Source organism: Nicotiana tomentosiformis, chromosome 9 (assembly GCF_000390325.3).
Source record: "Nicotiana tomentosiformis chromosome 9, ASM39032v3, whole genome shotgun sequence".
Taxonomy (NCBI): Eukaryota; Viridiplantae; Streptophyta; class Magnoliopsida; order Solanales; family Solanaceae; genus Nicotiana; species Nicotiana tomentosiformis.
This window is the reverse complement of record NC_090820.1, coordinates 27,943,214-27,968,130: the sequence shown is the minus strand read 5'-3', so window position 1 is coordinate 27,968,130 and position 24,917 is coordinate 27,943,214. Positions and strand designations below refer to the sequence as shown.

Genomic DNA, 24,917 nt, shown 5'->3' with positions numbered 1-24,917 from the left:
TTAATGGTAGGGGCAGTGAATATAAGAATTATTTCAAGGTGTATTTTGGTACCTCAAGAATAAACACCATGGAGAACTATTAAATCAACCTCAAAATAAGCATTTCAGTAATGCACGTCCAACGCAGCGTGTCAAGAACTAGTAAGTTAACAAACGTACAACAAATTCACATGAATTGAAGAGAAAACAGAACACTAAACACAGAGTCTCTGTGCCAACTTAGTCAATTTGACAAAAGACCCTTTTTAAGAAAACTTCAAAAATTTGAAGTTCTTGATCATCTAGAATCTATCTTAATAGATATAATAACTTTGTAAACGAATAAGTGCATTCAATTTGAAATAGAGATAAACTAACTGCATCACCACCAATCTAATAAAAAGTAAACTTTCTCCCTCTTCATGAGGTTCCTTATTGCCAACTTCCCGCTTCTGAGTTCCAGAGGTTGATTTTTCTCATCAAATACTTTTATTTCTTTTAATTGATTATGCCTAGACTTGCTACCACGAGAAGTAGAATGACTTAAATTCTTCATAAACATTAAACGATCCATGAAACATGTAATCATCTCAATACTTGAGGTTAGGATGAGTTTCCTAGAATGACAACTCCATAGCAAAGCATCCACAAAAGTTGGGAACCCTCTATCTGACTTTATATCTACATTTAAAACGTCCACTTTGGGGGGAGCACCTATGTGGTGCAGTTGCATATCTTTCCCGTCAATCTCATTGCATATGTGAAAATCAAGAGAAACTTGAGACCAAGAGATCAAATTTGATAGGAATTTCCTCAACTTAAAGAACCATGAAGCATTTAAATTCCCAGACCAGCAATCAAGAACGATACGTGAGTGCTTCAATTGACTTGACTCTTTTGCAATTTTAAACTTAGGAATTTGATCTCCCATATACTCAAGTGGTACCAAGTCTGAAGCATCAATCTCTCCATCTATGGTTATACTCTCAAGGGATTGGGATCTACAAAAAAGGTGCTGGAGAAATCCATCAAATATACACACACATGAGAGCTTTAAAGATTTCAGACTCTGACATTCAACAATATCCAACAAACGAGGCTCTTTAATATGACCACAATAAAGCAAGCGTTCTAGAGTTGGTGCTTGGATTTTGACATGTTGCTTTCCAAGTGTCCAAATGGAAACTGACCTGATCTTTTGAAGATTCGACAACTCAATCTTTTCCAATCCAAAGCAATGCTTAAGGATGAAACTTTCAATCAAGGGACAACTAGTGAGTAGAGTCTGAAGTATGTTGTCGTTTAAGAAGACCTCGGATAGAAAAAGCTTTCTCAAAGAATTGCAGTTCGCCACACCACTAGACAGTGAAACAGTCATTAGTTCACAATCTGTTACAACCAATTCTCTTAAGGATTTTGCGTCCAAGATTTTGAAAATAGGAAAGAGGTATATTATCGAAGAGCTAGTATCTGTATACACTAGATGTTTTACACCGTTCCGAAGTGCAATACCAAGCCACTTATCAAGGAGGGGGAAAACTTTAAGTAACTTATCATGATTGTGGCTTAGAAGTTTTTACATTCATAATTTATAGATTGCGGTGTTTATGTAACCTGGAAAAGTAAACAAAACCCTTCTCTAGGCGGAATCGGACTAACATCCAGCTAAACTAAGTTGAGTCGTGTAATAATTACTTTAAAACTAAAATTTATCTATTAGCTTAATTATAAAGTTGATTAATACTAATATTAATGATTATTTTACTATAAAAAATTGAAGTATTCTACTACTTTATTTGATATAATTAAATTTTTAATGATCACATTATATTGTAACTTAATCCTACTTTTAAATACAAGAATTCAAAACATATTGCATAAAAAATTGATGTATTTAATTCAGTACAATTTTTTGTATTTATTGATTTCTTTGCTTTGGAGGTTCCATGTTTTGTTCAAAATTTAATTAACTAAATTCGAATTTGAGTTCTAAATCAAACTAGCGACTTATATCGTTCAGTCTCGTTTCAATTTAATTATCAATTAACGCAATTAATTCTTATATTTTTCTTAACTAGTCGGTTTATTATGAATTTAAGATTTTCTAGAGGCATAGCGACGCATAAAAAACGAAACATTAAAGAGTCGGCTTGAGTTTGCCTCAAGTTTTGTTATACTTTAACAAAGCTCAATTGGTACGGTTCCATACTAGACTAGGCTCAGCTCGCTCGACTCAATGCCTAAGCGTAGTTGTTAGCAACTAACATAAGAACATGGGCCTCTAGAAGTCGTCTCCATTTGCAAAATTGACAAAGAAAACTAGACCATCCAAATTTGTCCCATTCATGTGTTTACATTGAAACTAGTAATCCAAAAATAAGGCAGTTAACTTGCTACAACAGGTTAAATTGCATTTTCATATTTTTAGCGTAATTTAACTTATTGTAGCAGTTACAAGCTTAATTTTCAGGTTACAAGTCCCACTTATTAAGGATAGTCTCATGCAATCTAATAGTATAAGCGAATAAGTGACCCTTCTCTAAAGCAAGTAAAGTAACTGTTTTAGGCCTCACATTTATGGGGGCCCCTATTTTTTGTTACACCTAATAGGCTATATATAAGTTTAGAAAAAAAGTTGTGTGTGTGAAAAAGTTTGATTTCTTTCTTTAAAAATATAGAGAAGAAAGATTTCCAACTGCTATGATTTCTGCCAAGGATATTGCATTTGAACTGAATATTGAACCTGAATTTCGTAAGAAACATGTGATATATACGAATAAATAATTTGATGAGAATGATGATAATGAAATCTCAAAATCTCTCGAAGTGTCCTATAGAGTTGATTACTTTTTATACATAGTATAAATTGATTTGAACAACTCGAAGCATATGAAAATATTTTTTATTTTCTCTTAGCGTAAAAAACTAAGATCACTAAATGATGAAAATTTGAAAAATATATTAACTTAATCTTGAATGTTCAATAAATCATAATAATCAATCCGATATTCATGATTTAGATTTATTTTCTGAATTAAAAGTGTTAAGAAAAATAGTACAATTAGAAGATAACAGTTTAATTGATATACTCCAACAAATAATTTTTTTTTCTTTTCAAATGCCTATATTTCTTATAAAATAATGTTAATAACTCCTGTTACAGTTGCTTCAGTGGAAAGAAGTTTTTCAAAATTAAAATTGATAAAATCTTACCTTAAGATCAACAATATCTCAAGAGAGGTTAAATAATGGATTAGCTATACTGTCATTTGGGAAAGACTTATTAAGAGAAATTGATTATAAGAAAATTATTAATAACTTTGCATCTAAAAGAAGTTAGAAAAATGACTTCAAATAAAAAATAATAATAATTTTAAAAAAGTTAAGGCCCCTCATAAAGTTTGCCTTTAGGCCACAAAATTCGTTGGACCGCCCCTGAATGTAAACATCTTTACTTGTACATACACCACAAACAATTGGGGTAAATGTTATTTCAACAGAAAATTGCATGTGAACTTTGGGGAAATTATCAGAAGTATTATGTATAGAACCAAATCATGAAAATAGACAAATGTGATGTGAATGCACACAATAGAATAACTCTTTATTTATCAAAGATAAATAAGAAGTTGTGAGGATAATCTTCAAATGAAAAGGCAAATATCTCTTTTATAGGCATCTGAATGCCTTGCTGAAGTAATCACTTACGTCATAAAAAAAGAATTCGAAGATAAAATCTTTCGCCTAACATTCTGTTTCATACTGCTTTTTCTCCTTTGAAGACAAACATATAATTTGCTTTTTCACTTTGTTTGTTTTATAATTGTCTTCTTTCTTTGACATTTTTATTTTACACGTGCAGGGCTTTGTATAAACATCTTTACTTGTACATACATACACCACAAATAATTGGGGCAAATGTTATTTCAACAGAAAATTGCATGTGAACTTTGGGGAAATTATCAGAAGTATTATGTATAGAACCAAATCATGAAAATAGACAAATGTGATGTGAATGCACACAATAGAATAACTCTTTATTTATCAAAGATAAATAAGAAGTTGTGAGGATAATCTGCAAATGAAAAGGCAAATATCTCTTTTATAGGCATCTGAATGCCTTGTTGAAGTAATCACTTACGTCATAAAAAAAGAATTCGAAGATAAAATCTTTCGCCTAACATTCTGTTTCATACTGCTTTTTCTCCTTTGAAGACAAACATATAATTTGCTTTTTCTCTTTGTTTGTTTTATAATTGTCTTCTTTCTTTGACATTTTTATTTTACACGTGCAGGGCTTTTTATAAACATCTTTACTTGTACATGATGGGATCCATCTCATTCAAAAATTAAAGTAATAAACATGTGCCTAAGGAAAATATTTGGCTGAAAATTTCTTTGGTTTGGTAGCCTAACTTTGTTGAATTTCTTTAGTTTGGTAGCCAATTTTGTTAAATTGTTAACATTGAAGAAAAAGAAGAAAAAGTATGTGCAAGTTGTCAAATATAGTAGACTTTAGAGAGTGAGGCTTCGATTATAAAAGGAGAGCTTCAGATCTCATTTCTACACACCAAAAAAGAGAGAAAGAAAGAATGAGGTTTCACAGACAAGGTAAAAGAAAATAGCTAGTGAGAAAAATAGAGAGTGAGTGATATTGTAGTGAGGTAAGAATATCAAAAGAGAGTTATTTCTTTTGAGTGTTATAGTAGTCTTTGGAGTATTTTACTCGGACCTACAAAGTGTAAAATTCCTTTCTATAGTGATATCAGTTGCTCGTTTCGGGGTCGTGATTTTTCCCTTATTCAAAAGGGTTATCCACGTAAACAATCTTAGTGTTGTTGTCACTCTTTTATTCTTGTTAATTATCGTATCTCGGTTCTACGTTATCATTTCGTTTTTATTATTGTGAATATTATTTTTGTAGGGGGTTTATTTTCAATAACTGGTATCAGAGCACAGGTTCTGCTCGCTCACAGAAGTACTATTAGCTGTCGGTAGTACTATACTCGGTAAAAAGAAATATCCGGAGTAAAGTACGAGGTAGCAAAATTCAACGGAGATAACGGTTTCTCAACATGGCAAAGAAGAATGAGGGTTCTGCTTATCCAACAAGGATTACACAAGGTACTAGATGTTGATGCCAAAAAGCCTGATACCATGAAAGTTGAGGATTTGACTGACTTGGATGAAAGGACTGCTAATGCAATCAGGTTGCACTTATCAGATGATGTGGTAAATAACATCATTGATGAAGACACCGCACGTGACATTTGGACAAAGTTGGAAAGCCTATACATGTCTAAAACACTAACAACTAAATTGTACCTGAAGAAGAAGCTATACGCCCTACACATGGGTGAAGGTACGAAATTTTTGTCACATTTAAATATGTTTAACGGACTAATCACAAAGCTCTCCAATCTCGGAGTGAAAATCAAGGAAGAAGATAAATCCATATTGCTATTGAACTCGTTGCCATCTTCCTATGATAATTTGGAAACAACCATCCTGCATGGTAAGACTACTATTGAGTTGAAAGACGTCACATCAACTCTTCTACTCAATGAGAAGATGAGAAATAAGCCTGAAAATCAAGGACATACTCTCATCACAGAAGGTAGAGGCAGGAGTTATCAAAGAAGTTCGAGCAACTATGGTAGATCCGGAGCTCATGGGAAGTCTAAGAACCGATCCAAATCAAGAGACAGAAAGTGCTACAATTGCGATCAACCAGGTCACTTCAAAAGAGATTGCCCAAATCCAAGGAAAGGCAAAGGTGAAAGCAGTGGCCAGAAGAATGATGACAACACAACCGCCATGGTGCAAAATAATGATAATGTTGTCCTCTTTATAAACGAGAAAGATGAATGCATGCACTTGTCAGGTCCGGAGTCGGAATGGGTGGTTGATACAACAACATCTTACCATGCCACACCGGCAAGAGATCGTTTTTGTAATAGTATGTGATTTCGGCACTGTGAGAATAGGTAACACAAGTTATTCAAAGATTGCGGGGATTGGTGACATTTGTATAAAGACAAATGTCGAATGCACATTGGTTCTAAAGGACGTACGACATGTACCTTATTTGCGGATGAACTTGATCTCGGGAATTGCTTTAGACTGAGATGGATACGAGAACTATTTTGCAAATCAAAAGTGGAGATTCACCAAGGGATCATTGGTGATTGCAAAGGGAGTTGTTCGTGGCACGTTGTACCGTACAAATGTAGAAATATACCAAGGTGTATTGAACGCGACACAAGATGAGATTTCTATAGATTTGTGGCACAAAAGGATGGGTCATATGAGCGAGAAGGGATTGCAGATTTTTGCTAGGAAATCATTTATTTCTTATGACAAAGGTACAACGGTAAAACCTTGTGACTACTGTTTATTTGGTAAGCAACATAGAGTCTCATTTCAGACATCGTCTGAAAGAAAATTGAATATACTTGTTTTGGTATATTCTGATTTTTGTGGTCCAATGGAAATTGAATCGATGGGCGGTAAAAAATATTTTGTTACTTTTATTGATGATGCTTCACAAAAATTGTGGGTTTATATTTTGAAAACCAAAGATCAGGTGTTTCAAGTTTTTCAGAAGTTTCATGCTCTGGTGGAAAGGGAGACATGCCAAAAGCTAAAATGTCTCTGAAATGACAATGAAGTTCAGTACACTTTAAGGGAATTTGAAGAGTACTGTTCGAGCCACAGGATCAGACATGAAAAGATAATTTCTGGAACCCCACAGCATAATGGCATAGCCGAAAGGATGAACCGCATCATTGTGGAGAAGGTGAGAAGCATGCTCAGAATGGCTAAATTACCTAAGTCATTCTGGGGTGAAGCAGTTCAGACAACCTGTTACCTGATCAATAGGAGTCCATCAGTTCCCTTGGCGTTTGACATCCCAGAGAGAGTTTGGACCAACAAGGAGGTGTCCTACTCGCATCTGAAGGTGTTCGGTTGCAGAGCTTTTGCACATGTACCAAAGGAGCAGAGAACAAAGCTGGATGATAAATCTGTTCCCTGTATATTCATCGGATACGGAGATGAAAAGTTCGAGCATAGATTGTGGGATCCTGTAAAGAAGAAGGTCATTATAAGCAGAGATGTAGTCTTCCGAGAAAGTGAAGTCGGAACTGCTGATGATATGTCAGAGAAGGCCAAGAATGGTATAATTCCTAACCTTGTTACCATTCCTTCTTCTTCTAACTATCCCATAAGTGTAGAAAGTATGACCGATGAGGTTGGCAAGCATGGGAGCAACCTGGTGAGGTTATTGAGCAGGGGGAGTAACTTGATGATGATGTCGAGCAAGTGGAGTACCCCACTCAAGAAAAAGAACAACCTCAACCTTTGAGGAGATCAGAGAGGCTAAGTGTAGAGTCATGCAAGTACCTTTCCACAGAGTATGTCCTCATTAGTGATGATGGGGAGCCATAAAGTTTTAAGAAGGTGCTGTCTCATCCAGAAAAAAACCAGTGGATGAAAACCCTGCAAGAGGAGATGGAAAAAGACCACTCAAATGCAAATGGGTCTTTAAACTCAAGAAATAGAAATGGCAAGATGGTCAGATACAAAGCTTGATTGGTGGTAAAAGGCTTCGAACAAAAGAAAGGTATTGATTTTGACGAAATTTTCTCACCTGTTGTCAAAATGACTTCTATTCCAACAATCTTGAGCTTAGCAGCTAGCCTAGATCTTGAAGTGGAGCAGTTAGACGTGAAAACTGCATTTCTTCATGGAGATTTGGAAGAGGAGATTTATATGGAGCAGCCAGAAGGATTTGAAGTAGCTAAAAAGAAACACATGGTGTGCAAATTGAATAAGAGTCTTTATGGGTTGAAGCAAGCACCAAGGCAGTGGTACATGAAGTTTGACTCATTCATGAAAAGTCAAACATACATAAATACTTATTCTGGTCCATGTGTATACTTCAAAAGATTTTCTGAGAATAAATTTATTACATTGTTGTTGTATGTGGACAACATGCTAATTGTAGGAAAAGACAAGGGGTTGATCGCAAAGTTGAAGGGAGATTTGTCCATGTCATTTGATATGAAGAACTTGGACCCATCATAACAAATTCTGGGTATAAAGATAGTTCAAGAGCCAACAAGTAGAAAGTTGTGGCTGCCTCAAGAGAAGTACATTGAACGTGTACTGGAACGCTTCAACATAAATAATGCTAAGCCAGTCAGCACACCTCTTGCTTGTGTTCTAAAGTTGAGCAAGAAGATGTGTCCTACAACAGTGGAGGAGAAAGGGAACATGGCTAGAGTTCCTTATTCTTCAACAGTCGGAAGCTTGATGTATGCAATGATATGCACCAGACCTGATATTGCTCATGCAGTTGGTGTTATTAGCAGATTCTTTGAAAGTCCTGGAAAGGAACATTGGGAAGCAGTCAAGTGGATATTCAGGTACCTAAGAGGTACTGTAGGAGATTGCTTGTATTTTGGAGGATCTGATCATATCTTGAAGGGCTACACGGATGCTGATATGGATAGTGATACTGATAATAGAAAATCCACTATTGGATATATATTTACTTTTTTAGGGGAGCTATATCATGGCAGTCTAAATTGCAGAAGTGTGTTGCACTTTCAACAACTGAAGTAGAGTACTTTACCGCTACAGAAGATGGCAAGGAGATAATATGGCTCAAGAGGTTTCTTCAAGAGCTGGAATTACATCAAAAGGAGTATGTCATCTATTGTGATAGTCAAAGTGCAATAGACTTGAGCAAGAACTCCATGTACCATGCAAGAACAAAGCATATAGATATGAGATATCATTGTATTCGTGAGTAGGTGGAGAACAAATCTTTACAGGTCAAAAAGATTTACACGAGTGAAAATCCTGCTGATATGTTGACCAAGGTGGTACCAAGAGACAAGTTCGAGCTATGCAAAGAACTTGTCGGCATGCACTCAAACTAGAAGACAGAGCAACCTCCTCTAGATGAATGAGACTGGAGAGGGAGATTGATGGGGTCCATCTCATTCAAAAGCCAAAATAATAGGCATGTGCCTAAGAAGAATATTTGGATGAGAATTATTTTAGTTTGGTAGCCAAATTTATTGAATTTCTTTGGTTTGGTAGCCAACTTTATTGAATTTTCAACATTGAAGAAAAAGAAGGAAAAATGTGTGCAAATTATTAAATATAGTAGGCTTTAGAGAGTTAGACTTCGGCTATAAAAGGAGAACTTCGACTAGCATTTCTACACACCAACAAAGAGAGAAAGAAAGAGTGAGGATTCACATACAAGATATAAAAAAATAGTCCGTGAGAAAAATAGAGAGTGTGCGATATTGTAGTGAGGTGGGAATATCAAAAGAAAGTTATTTCTTCTGAGCGTTGTATTGGTCTTTGGAGAATTTTACTCGGACCTACAAAGTATAAAATTCCTTAATATAGAGATATCAGTTGCTCGTCTCGGGACCGTGATTTTTCCATTATTCAAAAGGGTTTTCCACGTAAAAAGTCTCGGTATCATTGTCACTCTTTTATTCTTGTTAATTACCATATTTCGGTGTAACGTTATTATTCCGCTTTTATTACTGTGAATAATATTTGTGTAGGGGGTTTATTCCCAACAGTAAATGCACCACAAATAGTTGGGGTAAATGTTATTTCATGTCACGACCCAAACCGATGGGCCGCGATGGACACTTGGTGCCTTACTCAAACGAGTACCAACGTTACATATCATTCTTATCGTACTGTCATTGGCAAATGGGCCAAACGGGCCATCATGGGCTAACCAGAATAAACACAAGGGAATAGTCAATATAAGACCACCCAATCTGACATAAAAACTTATACATGTGACATAGGGCCTACAAGACCAAAATAATCATTCGTACACTGAACATAGGCCGACAAGGCCATACAATCTTTTAGGTACATGACATCTGTCTACAAGCCTCTAAGAATACATAATTGTCACAAAGGTCGGGACAGAGCCCCGTCATATCAAACAATACACGTATAAATCATACTGACCAAACAAGCAACTCCGGAGCAAATGGAGCCCACCAACATTTTTCGCTGAGCTGATAGCCTACTTGGAGGACTCTCGATCTATCTATCGGGACCTGCAGGCATGAAACACAGTGTCCCCAGGCAAAAGGGACGTTAGTACAAATAATGTACCGAGTATGTAAGGAATAAAAATTAGTAAATAATAGTCATGCGAGAAACATGGAGTAAGAGACTTAACATGTAAGTCTGAACAACTCTGTGAATCATTAATATTTATAATGTCATGCATATGCGTATAAATGACATACCATGCTTAGGTATATGTCATAACATTATCAAGCTTCTGAGGGCATCCCATCATATCATCTCGGCCACTATACGTAAACCATCAACGTATACCAGCTGATTAGGTGGTGGTGCGTATATAATGCCATAACCTTTTCCCATATCCCATATACATATAATATACGCGTATATAATGCCATCTGGTTATGGGTCAATGTACATGTATAAATGCATGAAATGCATAAGAAATACGTTAATAAGATTTCTCGGAATGTCAAAAAAATCAATATGCCTTTCGGATAAACTTTATCAAATACGTATTTTTTGTGAGACCCATGAAAAAAGGATATAATAATAATTCACACGGGGAATCAAGAATATATGCACCTCTAGTATTTTTATGAATAGAGTCATTTATGAAAGTTGCGTATTTTGCTTATTTTATTTGTATTATTTGGATCATGCCAAAAAGAAAGAAGGGATAGCCTTAACATACCTGAGCCGATTCTCTTGACAATCCCTCTAACACACGTCAATTACGATAACACATGTGACGGCAAGATCGGAGTAGGAAAAAATCCGTATGGTATTCTTGAGAAAGATTGCACCGTACTCCCTTAAAATTATAAAATCTCACGTTGCTAAGATGCTAAGAAATCTGTTTGAATTTTTGTTTCAAGATAATCACGTCACAACCATATGAATCCTTGTATGAAATGGGCAGAAGCTTTCTTTGTCATTGTAGAGACTCAAAAATGAATTAGAAAGGTTCTCTTAACCTTTGGGAGTGGTCCCTACTTTGTGGCTTAGTTGGCCAAAGCCTTCTCCAAATTTTTGCCACCTTTTATGTGAATTTAAGATTCATTACATGGTTCTTGATCAAGACTATCTGGGCTGCCAAGTTTTTTTTTTGGGGGGGGGGGGGTAGCTTATGCAAAGAATTGTAATTAATTATCCACCAACCTTTTAATTAACTTGGTAATCCCCGAGTAGTCCAATAATTAACCAATTACCCACATAATTAAGAATTATCTCAAATGACTTAAAATACTACTCACTTTTAATACACCTTATACATCTTGCTATCATGGTCATATGGTACCTTGTATGACACTAGTCCATAAATACGGGGTATTGTAGCTTGGATTGTATTTTATCTCAAAATGTCAAACTTCGACAAAATTCAGTTTCTTCGATTCGCTTACCCTTTCACCTTCACGAATTTATTTATCACATGTTTGAAATAGGATAATACTTATAACTTCAAAATAATCTCATTCCTGAGCTTAGGTCGATTAACTTACGACGAAACTTTAACGTACGAAAATGCGGGATGTAACATCTCATTTTCGAGATTTTATAAATTTAATTATGGCATACTTTCACGTACGAAAATATGGGGTGTAACATCATTCCCCCCCGGAACATTCATCCTCGAATGTTGACTGATGCACTTATTATTTTCATAACTTATGTCTTCTGAATACTTTAGTACTCTCCTTGCCATCTAGGCAATTGTTTTGTGAATAAATCCAAAGGCCAGAGCATCCCCCCCTTTAAGCCTCTTTCTCACACCACGACTTGTGGTCGGAATTTTTCCAATCTCGTAGTTGTTACTAACTTCTATCATGCAGTCTGTATGACTTTGACCTTGTAAGTGTGCCTATGTGACTCTTCTCTCCTTTTTCCTCCAGCTTTTAGCCAATCTCTAGGCCTCACTTTGTAAATATTATACAAAGCTTGACAAGATATCCCACTAGTTACTCTCGTTGCTTATCCCATATGTATAAATCTATGTCATTTAATGCTTTCTGATTACTGTTCATCCTAAGAATGACGGCCTAATCTCATCTCATACTGTTGTAGCTTTTATCCATCCATTGTTGATTCACCTTAATGTTGATCTATAATTTACTACTAATAACTTGAAACTTCTTACGTAATACATTGCCACTAGGGCTTACATTGCATCGAGGAATATTTGAAGTGATATTCCTGATCCACTTAGGGGCGATACTATACTATACTTCCATAACCGTATTTCATAGCATCCCAATGTGATTTATCTTACGTGGTATTTTAATCCTGTACAATTCATGAAATCAGTAATCAATCGAAGGCCCAAACGTCATCCTTCATCTATCACAATTACACCTTGGTTCTATTACCAGGGCAGCATTCTATCTCTTCTAAATGCTACTAGTCTTAGACTCCTTTGAGTTCATTCAGGCTATACTGAGCTTTCTATAACTTAGAGAAACCATCAACTCTCTTGTTTTCATGGGCTTAATCTTGAGGACTTATCCATTCTCATCACCTTCTCACTCGCCCTTTCTTATCCTTACTCTTGTCTTCCTAAAACCTTGTCGCTTTACCATACTTTAGCTTGCGACCTATATATTATTTATACTACTCGCAAACTTCCTTCAGCTTACTTGCATTGTCGATTTCCTTATGTCATCCTAGAACATTGAGCGAGACATCACATCGTTTCTAACTCGTGTTCACTCTTTTAGCTAGACCTTTCAATAGTTAGAAACTATAGGTTGGAAGATATTCCAGTAACGACGCCGCTACCATTCCTGGATACTGAATTCCAGTGCTTCTAACCTTCTATCTGCAGTATGGATTATTCGCAACCTTCTACATTTGAGTATCTCGCATGTTGTTCACCTTTACCTTACTTACCTTAAAATTTTGCATTACATCTTCTATCTCTTTCATGACCTTGCTTTAACACAGATATAATTCACATCCACAACTTGAAGCTATATTATAATACTTGCACCTCTGGTGCATACACAATCCGGTGGGAGCTTCATACTGACTTCTTATAAGGTTAGTACTCTTCTAACTGGCTTTATCATTGAGCCATTATAAATATGGTTGTTGTACTATCTCTCTTGTACCTCTGATATTAAGAGCAATTCTACAATGTTCTCAATCATGATGTCTAAAATTTTCTGGGTCCAACAATCAGATTCCTGATTTGCTTCGTTGATGTAACTCTTTAGTTTCCTCTTCCTTCTGATCAGCCTTTATGTAGGATTGAGCTATCTTCCGATCTGCGGATCCTGATATTAGTTATTACTTTAGCCTTTCATAGACGCTATGGAATATCCGTGATACCATCATCTAATAATTCATTCCCTTGTCTATGACCTCGACTCAATTCTTTCTTTTAACTTATACTAGAGTCTTCTACAGTTGCATGATTGTCAACATATATGCTGCATGGATAATACTCCGAACTCTTAAGTGCGTTCATAACGTAACTAACTCTGGATCATTGATCGAATAATTCCTTTCGTTCCGGCTCAGCTTTCTTTAAACGTAAGCAATTACTTTTCATGGTCTGTCTGCCCCCTTGTTGTGTGCATACTTAGCTTATCTTAGTTCCCATACATGTCGGAATTTTGTGCAATATATATGGTCACGAATATTACTTTTGGTTTAATTTCCCGCTCATTAGCCATGATAGGTGCCGCTTTCTTATGGAGTGCATACAATGTTTTTGTGAGACTGTTGTTACAAGACCATTTCCTCTTTAGGTCACTGTGCTTAGGTTGAAGCCTTATTCCTTATTTCCTCAGCTAGTCTTTCATTGTAGTAGTTAGGGAGGACCCTCTGACTCTTGTAAAGCTGCGAGCTTATTACATCAAATACTCGACGGAATTTTTGATGTTCTTTCTCGCCTCTAATTATCCGTAGTTACTTACCTCCATACTCATGTGCTCGTACAGTTGCTTCTGAACTAGTATTTTGACTGTCTTCCTAGTGGCACTCTTTTTGTTTTTCGTAACACTTATAAGGTACTTTTACCCCAACTCTTATCTGAATATTTCTCAAGGATCACGATATCATTATCTGCGAGACTGGATTCACTATGTTGGGGTTCACTATGTTTATCTTGCACGATCTGCTGATTTGTCTATATCCTCTTGTCTCTCCATAACTAAGCTCCTTATTTATCAATAACATCTCGGGCAGAAACCCTTACTTCCTCTCCTTGACGCCGTGCTTGCATAATGTTCTGAAATCGTAGCATATCTGTAGGATTTGGGTAAGTGCAAGCTTATTCCTTTTTAATTTTTATTGCATTCTTCCTTTACCATTCCATAATTACTAGAACCATTCAATTCTGACTTCATGCCACATCACTCCATATTCCCCCCTTTAGGGGAGTACTAAGAATTGGAGCTACGACGTTACCTCTTCATCCTTGGCGTCTTTTCACATCATCGATGATCCTTACTCACCTCGCGGTAATCCTTCTATACCAAGGATAACGAAATTCCTTACTTGCGAGGGTGACACTTAGTGTAACTGGCACATACAGTCCCTTAAGCTTAACTTTGCTCACCTTACTTGCTTTAGGGAAGCGTCTTCCTAAATGACCTTTAAAGGGTATTCTTATGTCGTCCATTCTATTATCGTCGGGATGCAATCTCTAAAATTCTCATGATGCCGACTATTACTCAGTCCCTAGTTCATGTTTAGTTTATCTTGCTCACCAGTCCATACCGATTTTTATTACTTTGGGGTCTAACTTTTCCTTCTGGTAATCAAGTTAGAGTCACGAACTTATTTCTCGAAATGAGGATATGACTTTAAGGCCTATACTCTTTTGTTGTCTCAAGGCCTGTCACCTCTCGTCTTTTCCTTCACTTGACTATAGACTCTGTAATACTGTCATTTTTTTGATCTAACGTTGTCATCCATGTATTACATCTTACTCATAATGCTTTATTATCTCTCTTCTTATTTCCCTGCTAATGTTTATGTCTATCACTTTATTCTGAAAACTCGAACAAGATATTCTTTTGCTTTTAGCTCTCCTTGCTCCATCCATTGTCTCTTCGAATTGCCTAACATTCTCTCTTTACTAGGGACGAGAGCCATACTAAGGTAATATTTATCCCTTCAGAATTCCAGTGCCTATCTTTGAACATTCTAGTATTCATATCTAGCTGTACTATTCTAGAATGCACCATTTAGGTGTCTCACAAGGAGAATTATTACCACGTTTGTAATAGCCTTAAAAAATGTCAGCTAACGTTAATAATCCGTCCAACATTTTGGGTTACTTTAACCCCAGCTGGATCCTGATAGCCCGTCCTTCTCTTAAGCTATATATGTTGGCTCCCATGGAGCATAACTGAGATGGGTGTGACTAATTGTACATACCTCTGTTATAATTGAAGGTAACTCAAAATGCTTATATTTCTCTACTTGAATTGTAAATACTGTTAATCTTCATTAACTGGGTATCTTGTATCCTTCTTCACCTTGCTTCTATTACTTGCTGAAACTTATGTCTACCTTCCGATTCTCTTATTCCTTTTTACCGTAAGAGTGGATAGACATTCTTGCCTTAGGGATCCTTATCAAGAAGCTTACACATCTTAGTACACACATGATCTGCTGAATACCTCATATTTATCCATCATAAGCATGATGCAAAAATCGATTTCCTTTGACTCAACTCTTCCACAACTATATCGCTTACCAACCGTCTTACTGGATGTAGGCATCATCGTATTATGGATAAGATAAAGATTAGGAAATTGAGTTCTTACAACTGAGCTCTACCACACGATCTAGAGTAAGAAGAAAGAGTGACAGTCCTAAATGCCTTGTAGTCTCCTGCTTATAAGTGAGGTGCACAACACACCCATAAACAAGACTCTACTAGACACGACTTGCAGACTCCCTATGACAGAACTGCTCTGATACCACTTTTGTCACGACCCAAACCGATGGGTTGCGACGGGCACCCGGTGCCTTACTCAACCGAGTACCAACATTACATATCATTCTTATCGTACTGTCATTGGCAAATGGGTCAATGGACCGTCATGGGCTAACCAGAATAAACATAAGGGAATACTCAATATAAGACGACCCAATCTGACATAAAAACTTATACATGTGACATAGGGCCTATTAGACCAAAATAACCACTCGTACACTGAACATAGGCCGACAAGGCCATACAATCTTTTACGTACATGACATCTGTCTACAAGCTTCTAAGAATACATAACTGTCAGAAAGGTCGGGACAGAGCCCCGCCATACTAAACAATACACGTATAAATCATAATGATCAAACAAGCAACTTCGGAGCAAATGGAGCGCACCAACATCTTCCGCTGAGATGACATCCTACTTGGAGGACTCTCGACCTGTCTATCGGGACCTGCGGGCATGAAACGCAACGTCCCCAGGCAAAAGGGACGTCAGTACGAATAATGTACCGAGTATGTAAGGAATGAAAATTAGTAAATAATAGTCATGAGAGAAACATGGAGTAAGACACTCAACATGTAAGTCTGAACAACTCTGTGAATCATTAATATTTACAATGTCATGCATATGTGTATAAATGTCATACCATGCTTAGGTATATGTCATAACATCATCAAGCCTCTGAGGGCATCCCATCATATCATCTCGGTCACTGTGGGCAAATCATCAACATATACCAGCTGATCAGGTGGTGGTGCGTATATAATGCCATAACCTTTTCCCATATCCCATATACATATAATATACGCGTATATAATGCCATCTGGTCATGGGTCAATGTACATGTATAAATGCATGAAATGCATAAGAAATACATTAATAAGATTTCTCGGGATGTCAAAAAAATCAATATGCTTTTCGGATAAACTTTATCAAATACGTATTTTTTGTGAGACCCATGAAAAAAAGATATATAATAATTCACACGGGGAATCAAGAATATATACACCTCTAGTATTTTTATGAATAGAGTCATTTATGAAAGTTGCGTATTTTGCTTGTTTCATTTTTATTATTTGGATCATGCCAAAAAGAGAGAAGGGATAGCCTTAACATACCTGAGCCGATTCTCTTGACAATCCCTCTAACACACGTCAATTGCGACAACACACGTGATAGCAAGATCGGAGTAGAAAAAACTCCGTATGATATTCTTGAGAAAGATTGCATCGTACTCCCTTAAAATTATAAAATCTCACGTTCCTAAGATGCTAAGAAATCTATTTGAATTTTTGTTTTAAGATAATCACGTCACAACCATATGAATCCTTGTATTAAATGGGCTGAAGCTTTCTTTGTCATTGTAGAGACTCAAAAAATGAATTAGAAAGGTTCACTTAACCTTTGGGAGTGGGCCCCAATTTGTGGCTTAGTTGGCCAAAGCCTTCTCCAAATTTTTGACACCTTTTATGTGAATTTAAGAGTCATTACATGGGTCTTGATCAAGATTACTTGGGATGCCACGTTGGGGGGAGGGGGGTTAGCTTATGTAAAGAATTGTAATTAATTATCCACCAACGTTTTAATTAACTTGGTAATCTCCCACTAGTTCAATAATTAACCAATTACTAACATAATTAAGAATTATCTCAAATAACTTAAAATACTACTCATTTTTAGCACACCTTATGCATCTTGCTATTATGGTCATGTGATACCTTGTATGATACTAGTCCATAAATACGGAGTATTGTAGCTTGTACTGTATTTTATCTCAAAATGTCAAACTTCGATGAAATTCATTTTCTTCGATTCGCTTACCCTTTCACCTTCACAAATTTACTTATCACTTGTTTGAAATAATATAATACTTATAACTTCAAAATAATCTCATTCCTGAGCTTATGTCGATTAACTTACGACGAAACTTTAACGTACGAAAATGCGGGATGTAACATCTCATTTCCGAGCTTTCATCAATTTACTTATGACGTACTTTCACGTACGAAAATATGGGGTGTAACATAATTCCCCCACTTTGAAACATTCGTCCTCGAATGTTGACTGATGCACTTATCATTTTCATAACTTATGTCTTCTGAATACTTTAGTACTCTCTTTGCCATCTAGGCAATTGTTCTGTGAATAAATCCAAAGGCCAGGGCATCCACCCATTTAAGCCTCTTTCTCACACCACGACTTGTGGTAAGAATTCTTCCAATCTCGTAGGTTTTGCTAACTTTTATCATGCAGTCTGTACGACTTTGACCTTGTAAGTGCACCTATGCGACTCTTCTCTCATTTTTCCTCCAGCTTTTAGCCAATCTCTAGGCCTCACTTTGTAAACATTATACAAATCTTGAGAAGATGTCCCTTTGGGCATCTATAAGTATACTGAAGTTCTTCGTTCGGTATTTTATTGAACTTACGGATATTGCTTTACCTTATTTCATAGACCCGGTTATCCATTCGTATGACTTTACTGCATCTAGGTAGGTCATACTATAACATAATTCTTACTTCGATTTATCGTTACTGAGGTCTACTACCAAATTCCAGGTTACTCTCATTGCTTATCCCATATGTATAAATCTAAGTCATTTAATGCTTTCTCATTACTGTTCATCTTAAGAATGACGGCCTAATCTCATCTCATACTGTTGTAACTTTTATCCATCCATTGTTGATTCACCTCAATGTTGATCTATAATTTACTACTAATAGCTTGAAACTTCTTACATAATACATTGCCACTAGGGCTTACGTTGCATCAAGGAATATTTGAAGTGATTTTCCTGATCCACTTAGGGGCGATACTATACTATACTTCTATAATCGTATTTCATAGCATCCCAATGTGATTTACCTTACGTGGTATTTTAATCCTGTACAATTCATGAAATCATTAATCAATCGAAGGCCCAAACGCCATCATTCATCTATCACAATTACACCTTGGTTCTACTACCAGGGCAGCATTCCATCTCTTTTAAATGCTACTAGTCTTAGACTCCTTTGAGTTCATTTAGACTATACTGAGCTTTCTATAATTTAGAGAAACCATCAGCTCTTTTGTTTTCATGGGCTTAATCCTGAGGATTTATCCATTCTCATCACCTTCTCACTCGCCCTTTCTTATCCTTACTCCTATCTTCCTAAAACCTTGTCGCTTTACCATACTTTAGCTTGCGACCTACATAATTATTTATACTACTCGCAACCCTTCTTCAACTTACTTGCCTCGTAGATTTCCTTATGTCATCCTGGAACTATGAACTATGAACTCATTGCGTCTAAATTTTGAATCCGTCACTGAGTAGATAGTGTAGTGATAGAAACAAGGAATATTGTAGTGATTAAAACAAATGTGCAGAGCTTTCCACTTCTACTTCTATTTCTGTGTTATTCTGATATAGCAATAATTCGGAGAGATATTCCACTTATTTCCAGTTTGAAAGTAGACACATCACAAATAACGACTTCTAAGATGTGGTACTACCTAACGAGCTGTCAATGATCATATTAGCCAATTGATTTGTCGTAATAACAAAGAGATTTTCTATTTGATGGAACCAGTTCTGTTTTAATTTGAAAAAACAGACATCTCCCATGAGTCATTTGGCAGGCAGAGGCGTATCCAGGATATAACCTCTATGGGTTCAACCTTTAAGATTCTTAATATTGAACTCATTATATTCTTAAAGTTATGAGTTCATATCTACAATTTGTTTTTAGTGAACTTTTGCACATAAATTTGTGCTCGCGTAGAAAGTTATAGGTTCAATTGACCTCGTTGGTATAGAGCTACATCCGCCCCTGTTGGCAAGGTAAAAGAACTTGGGATCGCTATCCATGAACACGTCGAACCAGCTCTAGATCAGTTTTCGAATGAATCATCCGGGGAGTTTTCCTACCTGATTTTACTTTTGCATTTACTTTTGCGCATTGTCAGTATAAAAACATTTCTGATTTCGAGTTTTAAGTTTACCATATGAACTGTCGATTCCGTTCTAGTTAAAATTCAACAAAGTAAACACAGAAACTACAGAGACTAGATCATAAAACAAGCTAATGAGTCGACAAAATTTTCTTGTTTAAACTAAGATCTCACCGAAGAAAGTGCACCATATTTTTCTACTTTAATCGTAGGCAAGTTAAAACAAACATTACAAACAAATAAATTGAGCAGATAGTGAAAAATCAAATTTGATAGTTGGTGTAAACAGCTAGCTCATGTATTAGAACTTGTTGATGAGAGATTAAGAGACGACTACAACAAAGAAAGCAAATCTCTGCATTAAATTGGCGCTTGATTTCATGCTTACAGAAAATGCCCGAATTGTAGATTGCACTTAAGGCTATAACTATCAAATTAATGAACTGACCACTATATGGTGGCAATACTCTCAGAGATGAGAAAAATTGAGTCATTTAAGGATGTATAAAGAATCTTATGGTTCAACTTCAGCACAATTATCAGTACTTAAGAATTTGAAGCTAGATGTAAAAAAAGAATATAATCTATCCTGCAAAATAGATTATCAAAACATTAGAAATGAATAAGTACATTCACTTTGAAATAGAGATAAATTAACTGCATCACCAATCTAATAAAAAATAAACTTTCTCCCTCATCCCAACGATGTCCCCTTTTGCCAGCTCCCCATTTCCGAGCTCCACAGGCTGATTGTTCCGAGTGTAGGCTTTTACTTCTTTTAATTGACTAAGCCCAAGATTGCTTCCATGAGAAGTAGAATGGCTCGAATTCTTCATATACGTTAATCGATCAATGAAACATGTAATCATTTCACTTGTTGATTGCAGGTCGAGTCTCCTAGGATGACAACTCCACAGCAAAGCGTCCACAATTGTTGGGCACTTCCCTGGTGAATCTATATCTAAATCTAAAACGTCCACTTGGGGGGCAATAACTCTATGTTGTAGTTGCAAATTTTTCCTACTGAACTCAATGCCTTTGTCAAAACGAATGGTAACTTGAGAACAAGAGGCCGAGTTTGATAGAAATTTCCTCAACCCCCCAAACTATGTAGCAGTTAAATCATAGCAATGCAAAACTATTTTCGAGTGCTTCAATTGGCTCGACTCTTTAGCAATTTTAAGTTTAGGACATAGATATCCTATATATTCTAGTGATACCAAATTTGGAGCATCAATCTCCCTTATTATGCCCCAAGAATCCTGAATCTTCAAGTGCTTTAGAGATTGACTCCCGCAAATGTTAAATGCTCTTAACCTTCTAGAATTTCGAACTTTTAATATCAAACTCTCAAGGAATTGTGATGTAGAAATAAGGTGCTCGGGAAATCCAGATATTCTCGAACTTGATAGCTCTAAAGATTTCAGATTCTTACATTCAACAATATTTAATCCTTCAAAAGAATAACTAGAATAAGAAAAGTGTTCAAGAGTTGGTGCTTGGAGTATAACACACTGGTCTTTCTCTATCTTAATGGAAACTGACCTGATCTTTTGAAGATTCCGCAACTCAATCTTTTTCAACCTAGAACAATACTCAAGGATGAAAGTGACAATCAAAGGACAACTAGTCAATAGTGTCCGTAGCATGTTGTCCTCTAAATCGACACGACGTAAAGAAAGCTTTCTCAAAGAGCCCCAGTTCGCCACATGACTAGCAGATAATGAATGATGCATCAGATCACAACGAGATAGAACCAATTCTCTTAAAGATTTTGCTGCCAAGAGAGCGAAAATAGGCAAGGAGCATAAGCTACCAGAGAATTGAGTATTTATATACGTGAACTCTAGATCTTTTACACCATTCTGAAGTGCAATACCGAGCCACTTATCAATGAGAGGGAAAACTTCACATTCATAAGAAACAGAATCTGAAACTTTTGTAAGTTCAAACTTTTCTATAGGGATTTTCCCGTCCTTGTATCTTTCCATGACTTTGTCCACAATTTTCATATTGCCTTTGTGAAAATCAAAGGTGAATTCCAACTTGGGATGAGTTAACCAGGCTTGTAGCCATGTTTTGGAGAGAATTCTCATATGCTTTGCTTCTTCATAGGTAAGGTAAGAGAGGATTTTGTGAATAATGCATTCAGGCAATATGTCTGCTGTCGCTTTCCTTCTCATGGCCGCGGCCTCAAAATTTCAATGATCCAAAACCCTAAATATGCATTTGATCTTTGTCCGCGAGAAAAAGGTAAAAGGCCATTATACTGGCCTGGCAAATATAAAAAGAACATTTTGAAATACTACTAAATAATCTTTAAAATAATCATTCATTATGTTCCAATGTATTTGATTTACGTGCAAAGTGTTACTAGTTAGTACTTAGTACTTAGTACAACCATATGACGCTTGAAAAAAATAGTGAAATCGACTGGACAATAATCATAACAATAAATTTTGGATTCGAAGATAAAAGAATAATATTTTCAAATTTCGAGAGTCAAACTTCTTAACTTTGACCATGAATTGGGATATAGAATCTTTAAGTTTTTTAAATAAAATTTATATATTTAAAAACTATATAAAAATATTATAAATCATAATAATGAACAATTCAAAATATTTAAAAGGTATATAAAAAATTCGTAGTCAAAGAATAATCCATGTGACTCTCGAAATCCGAAAAATATCATCTTTTAGGGACGGAGGGAGTATGAATTCACTAGAGACCTTAATTTGTGCAAAACTGACAATCTTCTTAAATACAGAACAAAGTATCTTTCCGTTCAGCTTAGCCACAAAACATCGGTACATAAAAATTTACTAAATTATGGGCCATATAGTGCGGCTAGATATTAAAAAAAATCTGGAATGTTGCATATGGTAAAAGATATAGCTGATGCTATTAATTTCTAAAGTTGAACTAGCTAGTTGTTCTACTAAGTTGTCACCAAGGGAATTTTACTGTAGCATTAAAAACATGGAGGGTTTTCCTTACAGGTTCTATTTTTGCATTATTCTTGAAGATTTTCAATATTGTTACGTATTTGATTTCATGGTCTAAACTTACAGTATGAACTGTCGATGCCATGCTAGTTAAAATACATGACAATAAACACACAAACTACTGGGAGCAGGCCATAAAACAAGCTAATGACTCGTTATTCATCTGAGGCAACTAGTGTATTTTATAGTACTAGAACAACTGCGAATCCAGTTTTCTAGTCATTCAATGGCACCTCAAAAGTGAAGATTGGCCGTATCTTTTTACCTATAACACTATTTATGCAAAAGATATAGTAACTTTATAAATGAATAAGTGCATTCAATTTGAAATACTAATAAACGAACTGCATCAACAGTCTAATAAAAAATAAAACTTTCTCCCTCTCCAAGAGGTTCCTTATTGACAGTCACAAATCTTCAAGACCCTCGGTGATTGATTCCCGTATATGTTTAACCTTAATTTAAACCCTATGTAAAGGCTACTTAACATCATACTCTCTCAAGGAATTGATATGTAGAGATAAGGTGCTGAAATTCATCGTATATTTTCATATGGGATAGCTTTAAAGATTTCAGATTCTGGCATTCAACAATCTCCAACATAGAGGATCTTCACAACACGTCTCAGAATAGGATAAGTGTTCAAGAGTTGGTGCTTGGATTTTAACACGTTGGTTTCTCCGTGTCCCAATGGAAACTGACTTGATCTTTTGAAGATTCCGAAGCTCAATCTTTTCCAACCCCGAACAAAAGTCAAGGATGAAAGCGACAATTAAGGGGCAACTAGTGAGTAGAGTCTGAAGCATGTTTTTGTCTAAGCTTACATTAGATAGAGAAAGCTTTCTCAATGAATTGCAGTTGGTCACAACACCACATGATGAAATACCCATCAGATTACAACGCGTCAGAATCAATTCTCTTAAAGATTTTGCTGCCAAGATTGTTGAAATAGGTAAGGGGTATGATGAAGTTCCTCTATACAAAAGATCCTTTACACCATGCCGAAGTGCAATTTCATGCCACTTATCAATAAGAGAGAAAACTTCACGATAATAATATCCTGAAAAGTTGGAAAATTCAAACTTGACAATAGGGATTTTGTAGTCACTGTATCTCTCCATAATTTTGTCCACTATGTTTATCTCTTTGCGAGAAACAACAATGAATTTCAAGTAGGGAAGAGTCAACCAGGCCTGTAACCATGTTTTGGAGAGAATACTCATCTTTGCTGCTTCTTCATAGTTAAGGTAAGATAGTATTTTGTCAATGAGACATTCAAGCAATATGTCATAAAATGTGGGTTGATCTCTCTTGCCCAAAGTAGAATTCTTCTTGTTATTGTGCAACCATACCTTAAAAATCCGTTTTTCTACTCCTATTTTGCTGCAAAACTCGCTAATCAGCTCTCCGTCTTGCTTCTGCAATTTCCACCCAATTCTTTCGGCGAATTCCAACATTCTTTCTGTAACGACCTGACTTGTCGTTTTAATAATTTACGTTCCGTTCGGTAACTTAAAGTCTTGAGAAGGTTTGAAATGTGTATTATGACTTGCGGGGGTGGTCAAGTTTGGTTTTCGGATGATTCAGGATTTAATTGAAAGAACAATTCTTGTTTTGGAAGTTTAACTTGAAATAATTGATCGGATGGTGAATTATATGTAAACGACCTCAAAATAGAGTTTTGATGATTCAAATAGCTCCGTATGGTGATTTTGGACTTAGGAGAGTGTCCGAAAAATTATTTGAAAGTCCGTAGTAAAATTTTGTTTGAAACGGCGAAAGTTGAATTTTTGAGAAGTTTGACCGGGGAGTTGACTTTTTGATATCGGAGTCGGAATCCAGTTCTAAAAATGTTTATAGATCCGTTATGTCATTTATGACTTGTGTGCAAAATTTGATGTCAATCGGAATTGATTTTGTAGGTTTCGGCATCGAATGTAGAAGTTGGAAATTCTTAAGTTC

The 24,917-nt window shown here is 36.0% G+C and overlaps 3 protein-coding genes across 3 annotated transcripts; all 3 read right to left on the bottom strand.

Annotated features, from left to right (window-relative positions):
- Positions 1-361: 361 nt before the first annotated feature.
- LOC104103300 (uncharacterized) lies at positions 362-1,357 on the bottom strand. Its single transcript, XM_070184598.1, has one exon. The coding sequence runs from the start codon at positions 1,355-1,357 to the stop codon at positions 362-364; it is 996 nt and encodes a 331-aa protein (XP_070040699.1).
- Positions 1,358-20,461: 19,104 nt separating this feature from the next.
- LOC104103299 (putative F-box/LRR-repeat protein At3g28410) lies at positions 20,462-22,130 on the bottom strand. Its single transcript, XM_009611195.1, has 3 exons — positions 21,168-22,130; positions 20,634-21,053; positions 20,462-20,536 (listed from the first exon to the last, which is right to left on the bottom strand). Exons 1-3 carry the CDS (start codon positions 22,128-22,130, stop codon positions 20,462-20,464), a joined length of 1,458 nt encoding a protein of 485 aa, XP_009609490.1.
- A 1,397-nt stretch (positions 22,131-23,527) lies between these two features.
- On the bottom strand, positions 23,528-24,412 carry LOC104103297 (F-box protein At5g03100-like). Its single transcript, XM_018773191.1, has one exon. The coding sequence runs from the start codon at positions 24,410-24,412 to the stop codon at positions 23,528-23,530; it is 885 nt and encodes a 294-aa protein (XP_018628707.1).
- Between the last annotated feature and the right edge of the window lie 505 nt (positions 24,413-24,917).

Excerpts from the sequence above, each read along its gene's own strand:
- LOC104103300 (XM_070184598.1), bottom strand. The coding sequence starts at position 1,357 with ATGACTGTTTCACTGTCTAGTGGTGTGGCGAACTGCAATTCTTTGAGA.
- LOC104103299 (XM_009611195.1), bottom strand. The coding sequence starts at position 22,130 with ATGAGAAGGAAAGCGACAGCAGACATATTGCCTGAATGCATTATTCAC. Across the intron at positions 21,054-21,167 it reads AGATTGATGCTCCAAATTTG|TTTGGGGGGTTGAGGAAATT; the intron begins GTATCACTAGAA and ends ACTGCTACATAG. Across the intron at positions 20,537-20,633 it reads TCGTTGGGATGAGGGAGAAA|GATAGATTATATTCTTTTTT; the intron begins GTTTATTTTTTA and ends TCTATTTTGCAG.
- LOC104103297 (XM_018773191.1), bottom strand. The coding sequence starts at position 24,412 with ATGTTGGAATTCGCCGAAAGAATTGGGTGGAAATTGCAGAAGCAAGAC.